We start from the raw sequence: 17,512 nt of genomic DNA, 5'->3' as shown, positions 1-17,512 counted from the left end.
ACCCCCCCCAGGCTCCCATAACTCGACATCCTTGACACAAGGAAGAGATAGGAGAGATCATGTCTCACCTATGCTTCCTCACCCAATACCATGCCAGCCTGTCATGGTAATTGCTTTATAGCAAAGTAATATATATTAAAAGAAAGGAAAATGCATCTTCTTCAAGTAGGTATTCGCGCACAAGTTGGAGGCGTCTGTTCTCATGATTGTTTGAGAATCCCCAAGGGTGTTAAGGAACTCAGCACGCGCCGTCACGTCAAAAACGCAGCGTATTGTGATGTAACTTTTTGTCTGGATCCTTCTAAAAAGTTCCTGTCGGGAGACGACATTCAGTGATTAAGCTCTTCCCTTTTCAGCCCCGCCCCCAAAATCGCCGTGTATATATGTCCTGAGGAAGTAGAAGAAATCAGATCATCAGAGATAAGAGAAGGAAGAGACGAAGGATAAGAGGAAGAGGACGCACGAGAGTGTGTGAACGGAAACGAGTTAAGTCGTCCATAGGAGGGGAGAGAGAGAGATCCCGACATTGAGCAACCTTTCATAGAAGAACGTCATACAAGTGGCTTTGAGGAGGAACCCGCCCTTTGAGTATCGAGACTAGACATTTCTTTCTGCAGTACGAAGCCAAGAAGCCGTCTGAAATTTCTGCTGTCTCCTTTTGTGAAGCTGTCGTTTCAAGTACTGATTTCGACAGCTGCAAAACTAGCCAGCAAGTATTTCATTACCGTACTGTTTCCCCAGTTCACATATTGAAAGATTTTATTTTTGTTATGTAAATAAGAGAAACCATTCTGCATTTATCTTTGTTAGTAAGCTTGTAAATAAACTTCTGCTCTGTCTGAATTTCTTTCTATATTCGTATCCTGAGTTTCAACTGTTGGTGTTGAATCCTTTTTCTTTATTATATTTAAGAACCTGTAGCAGACCTCGGTGTCCATAACACAGCCACTGCCAACAGACCAAGGGTACTGTAATTTTCAAACATCGTTTCCACTCCTTTCAAATAATGTAATGCAAATATAGACTTACAACTCCAAAATATTGACTTAAGTATTGCCAGAGAGAGACAAGTTAAGTTTAAAACAAAGGAGAAAGAGGTGTCCACAGCTCTGGCCTCATGCGCTTTCACTTTAAGTAATGGAAGGGATTCCTGCTGTGACCGGGAATGAACTTCGGATATAAGATCTCTGATAGAGAAAGAGAGGACGTTTTTGGAAAGCGGATGAAAGGGATTCTTGACTGAACACCAGAGATCATTAGAGGATCCCCCGATATTCTTCGTTCTCTCCAAGTAACACCCCAGTGCTCTGACCGGGCAGAGAGCCTTCTTCTTCATCCGAGCCCATGATGCCTGTTAAGTTCCTTATACAAAAAGAGAGAGGCCATGACTTATTAGGATCCTTGTTCTTGGCTAGAAAGCCCAAGGTGAAGAAGCAGACCACATTGTCTTGTGAGAATCCGACTTTCCTATCAACAGCGTGTAGCTCGCTCACGCGTTTACCTGTAGCTAACAATACTAAAAACTACGTTTTACATAAAACATCCTTGAGAGAGGCAGATTTGAGGGGCTCAAAAGGATGGTCCGCAAGCCACTTCACACTACATCCAGGTTCCAAGAAACCACTGATGACTTTTGCTTGGAGTTGTTGAAAGATTTCAGTAGGTCATGAAGATCTTGATTTCACAGAAAGATCCAGACAAAAGAAAGCATAGAAGATGGAAGGTTCTTAGAGATTCTTAAACTGAGGAGAATATTGGGGGTCTGGGTTACAGATGTCTCAGAAGTCAAGATGTAATGTCTGAAGCACCATCTACAGAAGACTGCCCACTTTGACTGGTAGACATTGCTTGTAGACTGGCGTCTGCACCTTGCCATAGCTTCCGCAGCTGCTGTTGAAAATCCCTTCACTCTGACAAGTTTCCTGACAGTCTGAAGCCTGTCAGAGCAAGAGTGGATAACCCTTGGTGGTACTTTTTGAAGTGCAGTTCTGAGTAAACACGGTCTTTGGGGGAGCAGTAGCGGGAAATCCACCAGAAGACGCAGAAGGTCCAGGAACCATTCCTTCGCGGGCCAGAACGGAGCAACCAGAGTCATTGAGACGTTGCTGTGGGACACAAACTTATTCAGAGCAGTACGTCCAGGGCTGGAGAACAGAAGAGGAAGGCGATTGTTCCTTGATGTTGCAAACAAGTCTATTAGGGGTCTGCCCTACAATCTCCACATGTCAGAGCAAATCCTGTTGTCTAGAGTCCATTTGGTGGGAACCACTTGCCTCTGCCGGTTCAACTCATCTGCCATGACATTTAATTTCTCCTGAATGAAGCGGGTGGCAAGTGTTACTTGATGTTGATGAGCCCACAGGAGTAGCTCTCTTGCCGTCTTACAGAGGGAATAAGGGTGCATGCCCCCATTTCTTGATGTAAGACAAGGCTGTGGTGTTGTCAACATGTACAACCACCATCTTGTTGTACACAAGCATGGAGAACTGACATAGGCCCATATGAATGGCCTTCAACCTCATGACACTGAAGTGGAGCTTCGTTTCTTCTGAAGACCAGGACCAAGATACCTCCCGAGACCCTAGGAGGACTTCCAAACCCAGATCTGAAGTGTCCAAGTAAAAGTCCAGGTTGGCTTTGGGAGGAAGAAGGGATCTCCCCAGTGAATACCTTCTTTCTGGCAGCCACCATTTGAGATCGGATTTTATTTCCTGTGTGATAGGAAAATCGTCGAGTCCAGTCGAGTCTTCCTGTCCCAGTTCGCTTTGAGGAAGAATTGAAGATTTCTCATGTGTAACCTGGCCAATGGAATGAAGGTCTTGATACAAGCATTCCCAGCAGACTCATCCACTGTAGAGTTGAGCATGACGGGAAAGAGAGGAACTCGGAGATTGAATGAGTGTAGCTCGCAATTCTCTTTGGGGACGGAAAAGCCTGAGAAGTCTGAGTTATGAATTATCCCCAAATAAAGAATCTCCTGAGATGGTAACTACTGGGACTTCTTGAGATTTAGCAGAATTCCCATTTCTTGGGAGATGAAGCATAGTCTGAAGGTCCTTCATGTACTGTTCCTTCGACGGTGAACGGAGAAACCAGTCATCTAAGTAAAAGCTGATATTGATGCCTATCAGGTGAAGCCATTTTGCGAGAGAGAAAGACCAAAGCAGAGAGACCGACGCTAGAAAACCTTCCTTTGGAAGACGAACTTTAGGTACTTCTTGGACATTGGATGAACTGGGATGTGCAGATAAGCATTCTGCATATCTAGGGTGATCATCCAATCTCCCGGATGAATGGAGGACATGACTGACGGGCTCGTTTCCATCTTGAACTTGGTCTTATCTACGAATCGATCGAAAGCGCTGATGTCCAGTACTTGTCTCCAGCCCCATGATGTTTTGGGAACTATGAACAGTCGATTGTAAAATACCTGGGAATATACCTCTATTACTTCTTCTATGGCATTCGTCAGAAGGAAGGATGATACTTCCTTCGAAAGGCAATGTCTTTCTGAGCCTTTCGAGTACGCCGTCAATGTGATGGGCAAGAAGACTAAAGGAGGGGTGTCTGAGAAAGGGATGCAGTAGCCCTCCTTTAATACAAAAATGGCTCTGCTCTCCTGCGAGCCCACTTTTCCAAAAACTTAAGGAGCCTGGCTCCCAGTGGGGCACGAAAGACTTTTCATTCACTTCTTCGGTTGAAATTTGGTGACAAGAGTGCTTCTTGATGGATTTACAGGGGAAGTGCAGTTTGGAGCAGGATTTAGAATGAGACTGGGGTCTCTTTGCGCTAAATGGGTGCTGCTGGAGCAGAGACAAATTTCGGACGAAAGGGCACAGATGAAGAAGGCTTGGAACGTGATGACTGAGTCAGAAGGTCCTGAGTCTACTTCTTCTGCAGGTCTGCAGCTACCTGCTCTACCATAGCCTGCAGGAAGGGATGGAAAGGGTCCAGAGGCACTAAAAGCAAAGCCACCTTCTGCGAGGCCTTAACTCCCTTCGAAGCAAAAGAATATCAAAGGTCCCTCTTCTTCAGAAGTTCAAGCAGTCGAGGAAACTGAACACCTCAAACACCTTAAAAAAGCTCTTGACGAGGAGGTCCAATTCCACCGAGAACACTCTAGCCGAGGTGAGGGCTGCACTGTTCAAAGAGTCAATGAGACTAGAGAAGTCCCATTGGGAGGAGGCAGCGACTCCCAGGGAGGGTCTTTCTCTGGTGTCGTAAAGCCTATGGTACCTCTTGATAGGGTGCAAGGGAGGATGAGCGAAAGTCGCCTTCCCTTGTTCCCTCTTCATCAAGGGACACTCCTTGACCACCTTCAAAGCTTTTCTGGAGGAGGTGGAAAGGACCATCTTGGGAAGGAGAGCGAGCTCCAGCCGATTCTTTGATATCAGGAAAGAGGTGGTAGGAGACACCGGAGTAATAGGAGTGAAGAACCCCGGATGGCTTTCCAGGAGGAAACGAAGTAAAGCCTTGTATGCTGTCAACTGAGCTGAATCTTGACCATCTTCTGCATCCTCCAAAGAAACCCGTGAAAGGTCGCCTGCCGTCTTAGAGGAAACTCCCACCAGAGAGCTTTCTTGATGAAACATGGATCTCTGCTAGCTGGCTCTTCAGTGGTGCAAGAGAGGGGTCATCTGATTCCACAACTAAGGTCTGCTGTTGCCGATGGACTGTGTGTCATAAAGCAGAAGGGGTCATGAGTTGCAGCTCCAAGGAAGGCACAGGTGAGGGTTCAACAGGTGTGGAAGCAGACATCATGAGACCAGGAGCGGTTATCACGGGAGCAGGAACAGGGAGTGCTGAAGCAAGAGCAGTCAAGGTGGGAGCAAGAACTGGTGGTGCAGGAGCCCGTGGTGGACGAGCGGTCGCTGGAAATGGGTGCACACCTGGGATTGGGCTCTCGGAAGTTGGAACCTCACACCTAGCCAGACGCTCAGGCAACGAATGCCTAGCATGGAGCTTCTGATGTTTGGAATCCTTGAGAGACGGCAGTACAGGTGAGTCCCATGGATGAGAAGGAAACTGTACTGGGGCAAACACTGAAGGGTCAACCCCGTAGCTTCACAAAGGAAAGGCGAGGTCATACAAGTCCTTATGCTGCTTGATTGGCACCAAGAGATTGGAAGCTGCATCATGCACATGCCTTTTCAATGGCCTAGAAGTGTTCCCATAACATCTACAACGACCATGATCAGACTGAGTTGGAACTGGATGATAAATGGCCCACATCCACAGACATGCCTTTCCAATGGCAGTCTATCGTATCTTGGGACTTTACAACAGGACCGACAGAGGGGGCGGTAGCCCATGGGCAAACCCCATCAGCCTCCTTTGGACTGTCTTCTCCCAAGTGCAGGGTAGTGGGACAGTGACCTTTGTCCAAGAGAGCCAACGGGACAGGCAACCACCTCCTCCACTGACACTTCACTTTGCACTTTACCACTGCTCACTTTCTCCACTTTGACCATGAGGACTCTAGGAGAAGCCCCCAACTCCGCAACAGAACTTAACATTAGATTAAACTTATTCTCAAACTTGCTGGTAATGGCATCAGGTTCAAAAGCATGGAAGCTGAGCACTGGAGTGGGAGGAGGGAGAGAAGGAGGACTAAGGATAGGTGAAAGATTATTATCAGGAGCGGACGGAAGAAGCAGACCGGAGTCTGTTTTAGGTATGGGGGAAGAATCCCTATTAACAGAATTGTTTCAGATTTAGCTGACCTTATGCCAGCACGGGCTCTTGCTCACAGAGCAGCCCGCAACTAACAGAAGCCTTACTTTTGGTTCTAGCAGCTGCCTTCTGGATCCTCCTCTTTTCTAAGCTATTTAGGTAAGATTGTAGAAACTTCCACCTACTATCATCCCACTCCTTATACTCATCACAGGTAAGCTCTCTTGTACACACCTACCCTCTGCACTTAGTACACCTAGTGTGTCCGTCATAGCACATACTAATACTCTGAGCTAACCGAAGAGAAAAAACTAATGTAGGTAAAACAAACCAGAAGAATGCAACAGACTAAAAACCAACTAAGGCGCGGGTACAGCACTGGCTTCAGCAAGCAATAAAAAAAAGGATGCGAACATGAACTTCTTGTCAGTTGCACAGCATGACTAAGAATGACGCTGTAGGCTTCTGTCACTTGCACTGAGAGGGACCTGTCACCCTGCATTGCAAGTCACTTACATGCACATTTTTTGAATTTAGAATGCTGTGCAAGGCTAATCGTTATATAAGTAATTACTTGGTAAGTTACTTTAATAAAAACAAAAATTAAATAAATGACCTGATCAGTTTGTATTTTCTGTGTAGAGACAAAAGATTATTGTAATAATAAAAGATATGGATGAAGCAGCCAAGTACTTTTGAAGTTTTTGATTATTATATTTTATGTAATAAGACTGGTACATTATATTATCTAAAACTCATAAGGTTGGCCCAAGGGATTTCTTTAATAAAAGAATTAAATTTCTATTTATTAACTATTAACTTGTAAGTTGAAAAAAAAAATTAAATATACTTTACTAATAACACCAGGATCACAGACATACAAAACAAAACTTTCTCTCGTTTGCCAGACTTGATGACATAACCAGAAAGCAATATCTGATAAGTTCAGGTCTGTTGAGCTCAAGTGCAATTCAACTGTATACAACATTACCATGAACTAACACTCTTGCTCACACGAGGAAGAAAATGTTCAAAGATGAAATTACCTGTTTATTTTCCTTTTCTGTAGCACTGGAATCCTTCTTCACAGGAGAACTTTGGCTTGGAATGTTACTGACAGTAATGTCAGACAAAACTGGTTTAACCATTAACATCACAACATCATTGATGTTAATATTATAATCAAATAGTGTGTGTCCATTTTCCATCTGAAACAGAAAATACAAACTATGGAGTAAACAGGAAAATAGCCTTATTATAGTACATAAATATAATATATTATAGTACTATAGTAAATAAACCTACTCTATGAACAACACTTTACAGTGGATATACACATTAGCTCAGCTGAAGTTATTTCATAAAGAATAAAGGAACAAATATAATACTGTATAATAACATTATAGTAATAAACTTTTTAGCCTAGACTTGTTTTCATGAAAACAATACCTAACAATTGTATCTTTTGTTTGTTTGCATGGTGCTTTTACGTTGCATGTAACCAGTGGTTATTCAGCAACAGGACCAACGGCTTTATGTGACTTCCGAACCACATCGAGAGTGAACTTCTATCACCAGAAATACACATCTCTCACTCCTCAATGGAATGGCCGAGAATCAAACCCGCAACCACCTAGGTGGGACGCGAATACCATACCAACCATGCCTTAATAATTGTATCAAATTGATTAGCCCCATCTTTTACCTGATATATTAGTTCTGCACACTCAATATCTTAGCTTGATCAATGATATTACATTTAACACTCCTATTTATTCCTGGACTTAAATCCAAGTCAAGTGTTCAATGCTATTTCTCAAACATTTCTCACATGACACTGTTTAATATGTGTACCACAGTAACAAGTAACACAATTCTATTGGTAACTGTGTCCAATTTCACATGTCCAATAATACCCTCACAAGTAAGCCATTCAACTAAATGTACAGTGCATTACAGTAATATGTAATTTTTCCATAAATGACAAGTACTACCTTACTGTTACATACTTTAACAATATTCCTCACGACGTGATCCAGCTCAGGTGAAGAGAAGAAAAACTTGGCTGAAGAAAAGGCAGCATGACGAGTTGTGTCGACCAAGCCATGGAAGTTTCCTCTAGGAGGAGGCAGACATAGACCCGCCTGCCCAGATGTAAATATTCCACTTTGCATTTCGGCCCAGGTTTCAGATTGAGGTGTGACATGAGGTGGGCAATAGTGTAAAGAACCTCAGTCCTTTACAATACGGCCAACTGGGCTACTACTAGTCAAAAGAGCGAGGAGGAGTGCCCTGCCTCTGATTGATCAGAGTATTAGAACTGTGAGATCAAGTCAGACATCTGGGTCTTTTTTAAATGAGTGAGAAATCGTAACTCATGCGAAAAAGGCTGGGAAGAATATTCAGTCAGAGGTAGTAAGGCAAAGTACTCAGAAGGTTTTGCCTTATTTCCTGAGTCTCCTTCCTCCCACTGCTAGAGGAGGGAGTGGGACTGCTTCTATGATTCTAACAAGAAAAATAGAAAAGACGCTCGATGTGCAGTGTAGGTTCAAGTTCTAATTCTCAACCCAAAGGAAGAGGAGTAGAAGGACGAGAAGGGAGGGGAGGAGGAGCCAGTCACTCTCAAATCCTTCTAACCTCTAGAACCGCACACCTTAGGCGAGATGTAACTTGTCCTCTTGAAGGAGCCAGTAAAAAAAACAAAAAAACTTGAGCATCTACCACAGATCCGGTGAAAAACGGGGTTCCAAGGAAGCAAGACAAATGTGGTCCTAATGAGACCACATTATTTTTCAGTCTGACATATTCTTCAGAATGTAATGTGAAGAACAAGCACTGGAACCATGTGCTCTTGGGAAGAGCGTACAGGAGACACTGTTGCCATCTGCAGAGAAGTACATCAAAAACCAGTCAAGGGTGTTGAGTTTGTCAGATACAGCAACACGTCAATAGGACAAAGTAACGGTACAAAGTCCTAGGCGTAGGGTATCATGAAGGAATCAAACCCGTCAATAGATGTCAATTGATTAGACATCCAAGACGGGGTCACAGCATAATATCCACCTTTTGAAGGGTGATGTTGACGACAACCCCTGCAAATTATCTGTCCTCTTTGTCGATGATGCTGGACAGAGACGAGATGCAGGCTTGAAAAACAAAACTGTCTAATGACTCTCGCAAGGGCAAATGTGCCCTAAACAAGAGTCAAATGCCATCCAGAGGCCTGAGGTCCCTGTGGTGGTAAGACAGAGAAAAGTTTCCCATCAGTAGATTGAATCTCAACTGAGAAGCAATAATACTTAACGTGAAAGACTATGGTGAATGTAGACCTACATCTTTCACAATTGAATCTAAGAGAAATGGACTCTCAATTCTAATCAGAGAAAAAGTCCCGTCAATGACACCAACCAGTGAAAACAATTGTAATCCCCGGAATGGTATAGAGGACAGAAAGAGAACTTCAGCTATTTCATTGCTGTTCAGTGAGAAAGCCTGGCTTGCAATGAATGCTGGAAGTCTTTAGCTGTGTAAACACAGGGATTGTACTGCCTGACGAACCGCTTCTAGTCACTGCAAAGGGTGATTCAGGGAGGAACTTCTCTTTACCCTGGAACCAGAGCTAGCAGGACAGGCAACAGGCAGTCTTCTGACAATTCCTACAATTTTGGTTGAATAACTATTAGTTGAACACTTTATGAATTAGAAAAATGTATATACAGTGGTACCTCGAGATACAAAATTAATCCGTTCCAAGGCGGCCTTCGTATGAGTTTTTCGTATCTTGGAACACATTTTACATGTAAAATGGCTAATCCATTCCAAGCCCTCCAAAAACACCCCATTAATTTTCATAATAAAGCTAAATTGACCTATAAACAATGAAATACTACAACAATTTGGACCATTCAATACCTAAATTAAGAATAAAAATCCAAAACCTGTAAATAAAGTGTGTATTAGTGTACAAGAAATATTATTACTGTAACGTAAAATGTGGAAGCTTACCTTTCGTGTGAGGCTATCTCCGATAGTGGCGGCAGAGGAGGAGGAGGACAAACGGCAGATAACGTACGTACACTTAACTTTACGAAAACACACAAAAAATTTAAGGAAAACTATAAAACTAAAATTTACGAAACTTAACAAAACTGTAACACTTAACTTACAAAAATCTAGAAATTACGTAAAAAAATTTATATTTTTTTTTTTATTTTTAACTTTTTTTTTTACTTTTACGTAAGCTTTTTTTTTTTTATACAGTATTTCAACTTCATCACCGCTTTCAACGTTCTGTTTTTCATCACTTGGTTCTTCCTTTTTGCTTTCAACTTTCTGTTTTTTATCACTTGGTTCTTCCTTTTTGCTTACTCCTGCTAATGCTGAAGGACAAAGTGATCTCTCTATTTCTCTGCCCACTAGGCTAGTAAGTCCTTTTACCTCGAAGCTCCTGGGCCAGGGATTTGAAGGGTTTTCATTTTTAGCAAGAAAGAGAGTCTGGAATGAACAAATTGCAGAATCTTTTTTGAAGCCAACTCGTGATTCAAGGGCGTGCAACTCGCTGACCCTTTTAGCCGTGGCAAGAGATAGCAGAAATATACACTTTCTAGTGATATCCCGGAATGAAGCCGTATGAGGTGGTTCGAACTTCTCGGAGGACAGAAATTTCAGGACCACATCCAAGTTCCAGCTTGGAACCTTAGGTTCATCTGACTTCGATGTTTCAAAGGAGCGAATGAGGTCGTGCAAATCTTTATCATTCGTCAAATCTAATCCCCTGTTTCTGAAGACTGCTGAAAGCATACTTCTGTACCCCTCAATAGTTGGTACAGAGAGATGCGACTTTTCCCTCAGGAAAAGAAGGAAATCCCCAATTTCGGTTACAGAGGTACTGGAAGAGGACAGCTTCTTCGACCTGCACCAGTTTCTGAAAACTTCCCACTTCGATTGGTACACTCGCCTAGTAGATGTTCTGCGGGCTCTAGCAATTGCGCTTGCCGCTTTGCGAGAAAACCCTCTCGCTCTGACAAGTCTTTCGATAGTCGAAAGGCAGTCAGAGCAAGAGCGGGTAGATTTTGATGGTACCTCTCGAAGTGGGGTTGTTTGAGCAGATCTATCCTGTTTGGAAGAGATCTGGGGAAGTCCACTGTCCACTCCATCACCTCTGTGAACCAAATTCGGGATGGCCAATATGGGGCTATCAGAGTCATCTTGGTTCCCTTCGAGGCCACAAACTTTCTGACTACTTCCCCCAGTATCTTGAATGGGGGAAAAGCGTACACATCTAGCCCTGACCAGTCCAGGAGAAGGGCGTCTATTGCATAAGCCCTGGGATCTTCTACTAGGGCACAAAATGTATCTATCCATTTGGAGAGAAACATGGCAAATAGATCTACCTGTGGTTTCCCCCAAAGATACCAAAGGCTCTGACAGACTTCCGAGTGGAGGGTCCATTCTGTAGGAAGGACCTGGAACCTCCTGCTCAGTCTGTCCGCTCTCACGTTCCTCTCCCCTTGGATGAATCTTGTTAGGAGAACCATGTTCCTTTGATTCGCCCAAATCAGCAGATCTCTTGCTAGTTCGTATAGGGCGAGAGAGTGAGTTCCTCCTTGCTTTTTAACATAAGCCAGAGTGGTTGTATTGTCGGAGTTTATCTGTATTACTTTGTCTCTGACTATGTGCTCGAAGCTCTTTAGCGCGAGGTGAATTGCAAATAGCTCCTTGCAATTTATGTGCCATGACACCTGCTCTTCCGACCAGGTGCCTGACACTTCTTTGGACCCCAAGGTCGCACCCCAACCTGTCTCCGACGCGTCTGAGAGCAATGTCAGGTTTGGGTTCCGTACTTCCAAGGATACTCCTTTGTTTTCTTCTAAGGGGGTCAACCACCACCTCAATTGATCTTTTATTTCCGATGAGATTGGAAACGTGTTCGAGAGCTGTCCTGTCTTCCAACTCCAACTGCTTCTCAGGAAGAACTGAAGCGGACGGAGATGTAGTCTTCCTAAAGGAAAAAACTGTTCGAGCGAGGAAAGGGTCCCCAGAAGGCTCAACCATTCCCTCGCTGAAGTACGCTCTTTCTCTAAGAAGCTCAATACTGTGGCACAGCCTTTCCTTATTCTCTCTTGAGACGGAAATACTCGAAAACCCCGAGAATCCATCTGAATCCCCAGATAGACTACGTTCTGGCTAGGGACCATCTGAGATTTCTCGAGGTTCACAATTAATCCTAATCTCTTCGTCAATTCCAGGATTGTTGACAGATCCTCCAAACACTGCTTTCGAGACCTGGCCCTGATGAGACAGTCATCCAGGTATAGGGAGACGTTTATCCCTTTCATGTGTAGATGTTATGACACATTTTTCATCAAGTCTGTAAAGACTTGGGGAGCCGTAGATAGGCCGAAACACAGGGCCCTGAACTGATAGATCCTTCCCTCGAACATGAAACGAAGGAATTTCCTCGACAAATGGTGAATGGGGGACGTGGAAATATGCGTCTTGAAGATCTAGGGACGCCATCCAATCTCCTTGACGGAGAGCTGCAAGTACTGAGGCAGACGTTTCCATGCTGAACTTCTGTTTTCATACAATCAACTTACCTGTCAGATATATACATAGCTAAGACTCCGTCGTCCCCGACAGAAATTCAAATTTCGCGCCACTCGCTACAGGTAGGTCAGGTGATCTACCGGCCTGCCCTGGGCGGCAGGACTAGGAACCATCCCCGTTTTCTATCATATTTTCTCTGTCGCCGGTGGTATCAACATTGTTGCTATTACCTCCTGACTTAGATTCTTATTTCATCCTTTGATCATCATTTCTCGGCTTTTTGGTGACGTATCTGGATCGTGTTTTTGGCATTCGCTACTGTGGACTGTTTTTGGAATTGCTTTTTGGATTTTTCTCAGTATGTCTGATTCAAATGTGAGTGTGATAATGTGTGTGAATGTAGGCTGCAGGGTGAGGATACCGAAAGCTTCGGTTGATCCTCACACTGTATGCCGTAAATGTAGGGGGTTTCAGTGTTCTGCTAATAATACTTGTAATGAATGCGAGGGATTAAATGCAGAAGAGTGGAAGACTTTAACTTCTTATTTGAAGAAGTTAGAGAGGGATAGGGTTAGACGTCTGAAAGGTGTGATTTCAAGGCCTATTGAGCCTTTTACTGATAATTCTAATCCTACTGATTTAGATTCTCCCTATGTTTCTCATTCACAAAGTGTACTTTCGGAATCGGCCTCGGAAATCGCCGATCTGAAAGCTACGATTCGAGACATGAAGTCCAAAATGGCGGACTTACAAGGTAAGGCTAGTGAAAGTGAGCATTACAGTGAAGTGAGTTCCCCCAGTGTTGTGGTGGGGCGTTTGATCGTCCCTGCGACGCTCCCAGGCCTAGACCTCTTCCAAGCTCCCATGCCCAAGGAGAAGGAAAGTCGAAAGCCTAAGGAGGTCGTGGGGAATCCCCAACGGTCAGACGTCCCTTCAGCTAGCTCTGTTTCGTGGCAGGCTGCTCAAGGGCGCTCTAGAAAAAGCGTCCTTCGTGAGTGTCTCATCCTCTCCCTCTCCCTCCTAAACGAGGGTGGAAGGAGTCGAATTTATCGAGGCCTCTGAAGCGTCATATGAAAGAACCCGAAATTGATTCGAGCCCAGAGCGTTTCTCAGATGACGCTCCCTCTTCTATTAAGAAGGCGAAGGTGGCGTCAGCGTCACCCGACGAGTACGCAGAAGTACCCTTTCCTACTTCTCCCCCGATTGATGACGAAAGGCGTCATGCAGTTGACGTGGGAGAAGCTTCAAGGAGAATTATTATGGCAGTTCAAGAGCAACTGGCCTCTCTGTAGTGGGAGTTTTAGCGCCTCGTAGGAAGGACGTTGCGCTTCCAATCAAGAAGTGTCGTCCTCTCTCCCCTGCTAAGCGAGAAGCGTCATGCAGACGTGAAGCTTCTAAACATATTACAGAAGCTTCGGGTTCGAGAGCGAGATCGGTTGCTTACGAAAGTTACGTAACGCCAGAGAGACGTGAGACGTCTTTTAGACATGAAGCGTCTTTGAAAGCTGTTGTTAGACGTGAAGCTCCAACCAATATTTTGGCGCCAAGTAGGACGCCTTTTGAGAGCGGAGCGTCTTCCAGGCGCGAGGCGTCATCCGGACGTCAGCAGCCAAGTAAGCGGGAGGCGTCAGCCAGGACGCTTGGCGGACGAGAAGCGTCATCCAAGCGGGAAGCGTCTTCTATTTACTTGAAGAAGCCTGAGCTTTTGGCGCCTTCCAAGGCTATTAAAGCGGGGAAGAGGAAAGAATATCATTCCCTTAGCCCCTCTCCTATTAGGAGTTTGTCTCCTCCAGAGGAGGAACGTACAGAGGTGGGAGCGGAGACTCATTTAGATCCCGAGTTGGAAGGAAACTCGGATGAAGAATATCAAGGAAGAGAAGGACTGTCGAACTATAAAGTTTTGACTGCCTTGCTTCTAGAGGAGTATGGAGACGAATTGACTCCTGCCGCTCCTCCTTCTCCGCGCTCTCTGTTTTCGAGTGCTAAGACGAAGAAGTCTTCGTCTTTTCTCAAAATGAAGCCCACCATTTCAATGAAGAGGGCTCTACAATCCTTAGGACTCGTGGATGAAGTCTAAGAAGGACTTAGTAAGAACGGTCTTCTGCATGCCTCCAGCGAGACTAGCTGGTAAAAGAGGCATTTGGTATCAGACGGGAGAGAATATGGGTATTCTGCTCTCCCGTCTACGTCAGAAGAACAGACTTTTCGACCTTAGTTGACGCTTTCCACGTCGACAAGGTCTCAACTCGGCACGGATTACGTGGGGCATTTCTGAACTGGACCATCTCCTCAAGGGACTCTTTCATGTATTGGAAGTTTTCAACTTCTTAGATTGGTCCCTTGGGGTGATGTCCAAGAAAGCCCATGATTCGGAAGGAATCGAACGGAAGCCCTTTTGTGCATATTGTCTTGTATAGACAAAGCGGTACAGGATGGCTCTTTTGAAATCTCCTCTTTGTTTGGAGCAGGTCTTCTAAAGAAGAGGACGGTATATGGTGCCTTTTTAACCAAGGCAGTCTCCCACGCTCAGAGGGCAGCGCTGCTGTATTCGCCTTTGGTCTGACTTTTGTTCCCTTCTCAGTTGGTGAAGGACATTGCTCATTCATTAACTGAGAAGGCGACTCAGGATCTTCTGACGCAGTCAGCAAGGAAGAAGAAGCCTGCTTCAAACATCTGACAAGAAAGGACCGAGTACATCGGTTCAGCCCTTTCGAGGTGGTCCGACCTCCAGACCTCCCGCAAGAAGGAAGGCTCCGGAGAAGAGAGGTAGGTCTGCCTTTCGTCCCTTTAAAAAGGGAAAATGAAGCTTCTCTCCTCCAAGCACCAGTAGGTGCCAGGCTCCTGGGATTTGTGGAGGCCTGGACACTTATAAACACAGACGCGTCATCGTTGGCTATAATAAGGAAGGGATATCGTATCCCTTTCCTGAACACTCCTCCCCTAACGTCAATACCAAGGGAACTAACAGCCAAGTACAAGGATCCTGTGCTGAGGGATACTCTTCGATCGATGGTGGAACAAATGTGGGACAAGAGAGCGATAGAACTAGTACTAGATCAAAACTCCCCGGGGTTTTACAATCGCCTTTTTCTGGTTGCGAAAGCCTCGGGAGGCTGGAGACCAGTACTGGACGTCAGCTCTCTGAACAAATTTGTTCGGAAGGAAAAGTTCTCCATGGAGACTTCTGCCTCAGTCCTGGCGTCATTACGACAAGGAGATTGGATGGTGTCTCTAGATCTCCAGGACGCCTACTTTCACGTCCCGATCCACCCTATATCGAAGAAGTACCTCCGTTTCATGACGGGGGGAAGGATCTTTCAGTTCAGAGCCTTGTGTTTCGGCCTGTCCACAGCTCCTCAGGTCTTCACAAGCCTGATGAAGAATGTGGCGAGGTTTCTTCACCTCAAAGGAGTAAATATCTCTCTGTATCTGGACGACTGGCTCATCAGGGCCAGATCAGAGAGACAGTGCTTGGAGGACCTGAAGTTAACTTTAGATCTGATCAAAGCGTTGGGATTGCTCGTGAACCTCGAGAAGTCGCAGCTGACCCCCAGACAGGACTTAGTCTATCTGGGGATTCGGATGGATTCTCGGGGTTTTCGAGTATTTCCTTCGCAAGAGAGAATCGCAAAAGGTTTGCGGATAGTCTCTCTCTTCTTAAGGAAGGAACATACGTCGGCGAGGGAATGGTTGAGCCTTCTAGGGACCCTTTCCTCGCTCGAACAGTTCTTCCCGCTAGGAAGACTTCATTTACGTCCGCTTCAATTCTTCCTCAAGAAGTCTTGGAGTTGGAAAACTGGACAACTTTCGGACGTCTTTCCCATTCCAGTGGAGATAAGATCGCACCTGGAATGGTGGTTGCCCCCTCTGGAAGAGAACAAAGGGATACTCTCTAAGGACACAGAACCCAGACCTAGTGTTGTACTCCGACGCGTCGGAGAAAGGTTGGGGAGCAACATTAGGCTTGAAGGAGGTGTCAGGCACTGGGAACCAGCGCAGGTGACTTGGCACATAAACTGCAAAGAGCTCTTCGCCCGTGCATCTGGCTTTGAAGAGTCTAGAACCTCTGGTGTCGAACAAAGTAGTGCAAGTAAACGTGGACAACACCACCGCACTTGCCTACATTCGAAAACAGGGAGGGACTCACTCCTCGTTCCTTTACGAAACTGACGAGAGACCTTTTGCTTTGGACGTCTCACAGGAACATCTCCCTTCTGACAAGGTTCGTGCAGGGAGTAAAGAATGTGAGGGCGGACAGACTCAGCAGGAGGAACCAGGTCCTTCATACAGAGGGGACCCTACACGAGGAAGGTGTGTCAAGATCTCTGGTCGCTTGTGGGGGGACACCCTCATGTAGTATCTCCTCTTCGCCACATTAATTTCCAAAAAGGCTGGCAGTCTTTTGCTCGGTCGTGGAAGATCCAAGAGCTCTTATGGTAGACGCCTTCCTGCTAGATTGGTCTCGAGTAGACGTATATGCTTTTCCTCCATTCAAAATCCTGGGATTAGTAATAAAGTTTGTGGCGTCAAAGGAGACGAGGATGACATTGATAGCCCCCTTTTGGCCGGCCCAAGATTGGTTCACGGAGGTGGTAGAGTGGATCGTAGACTTTCCAAGATCCCTACCAAGAAGGACGGATCTTCTCAGACAACCACACTTCAAGAGGTACCATCAAAACCTCCCCGCTCTCGCTCTGACTGCCTTTCGACTATCGAAAGACTCGTCAGAGCGAGAGGGTTTTCTCGCGAAGTTGCAAGCGCGATCGCGAGAGCACGCAGAACCTCCACTACGAAAGTATATCAATCGAAGTGGGAGGTTTTTAGAAGGTGGTGTAGATCTAAGAAGTTGTCCTCCTCCACTACCTCTATAGCGGAAATTGCTGATTTCCTTCTATTCCTGAGAGAGCAATCTCATCTAGCTGTATCCACAATAAAGGGATACAGAAGTATGCTCTCGGCTGTTTTCAGGAATAGAGGATTAGATCTGGCAGATAATAAAGATCTCCACGATCTCATAAGGTCCTTTGAGACTTCAAAGTCGAAGGAACCGGTCCCCTCCGAACTGGAACCTAGACCGTGGTCCTCAAGTTTTCTTTCATCTGAAAGATTCGAACCTCCTCATCTGGCTTCGTTTCGAGACATCACCAGAAAATGCCTATTCCTATTATCTTTAGCTACGGCAAAGAGAGTTAGTGAATTACATGCTCTGCAAGATAAAGTAGGTTTCAAGGGAGACTCAGCTATTTGCTCGTTTAAGACACTGTTTTTAGCTAAGAATGAGAATCCCTCG

At 45.2% G+C, this 17,512-nt stretch overlaps 1 protein-coding gene across 1 annotated transcript in view; it reads right to left on the bottom strand.

Annotated features, from left to right (window-relative positions):
• LOC135219861 (E3 ubiquitin-protein ligase UHRF1-like) overlaps positions 1–17,512 on the bottom strand; it is a 207,727-nt gene that overhangs the window by 165,436 nt on the left and 24,779 nt on the right. Inside the window, exon 2 of the mRNA XM_064256982.1 lies at positions 6,720–6,881. Within this exon, the coding sequence (XP_064113052.1) occupies positions 6,720–6,881 (162 nt within the window). The remainder of the gene's footprint in view (positions 1–6,719; positions 6,882–17,512) is intronic.

This window comes from Macrobrachium nipponense, chromosome 1 (genome assembly GCF_015104395.2).
Source record: "Macrobrachium nipponense isolate FS-2020 chromosome 1, ASM1510439v2, whole genome shotgun sequence".
Lineage (NCBI taxonomy): Eukaryota > Metazoa > Arthropoda > Malacostraca > Decapoda > Palaemonidae > Macrobrachium > Macrobrachium nipponense.
The sequence above is the reverse complement of the archived record's forward strand: the minus strand, read 5'-3'. Positions and strand labels throughout refer to the sequence as shown.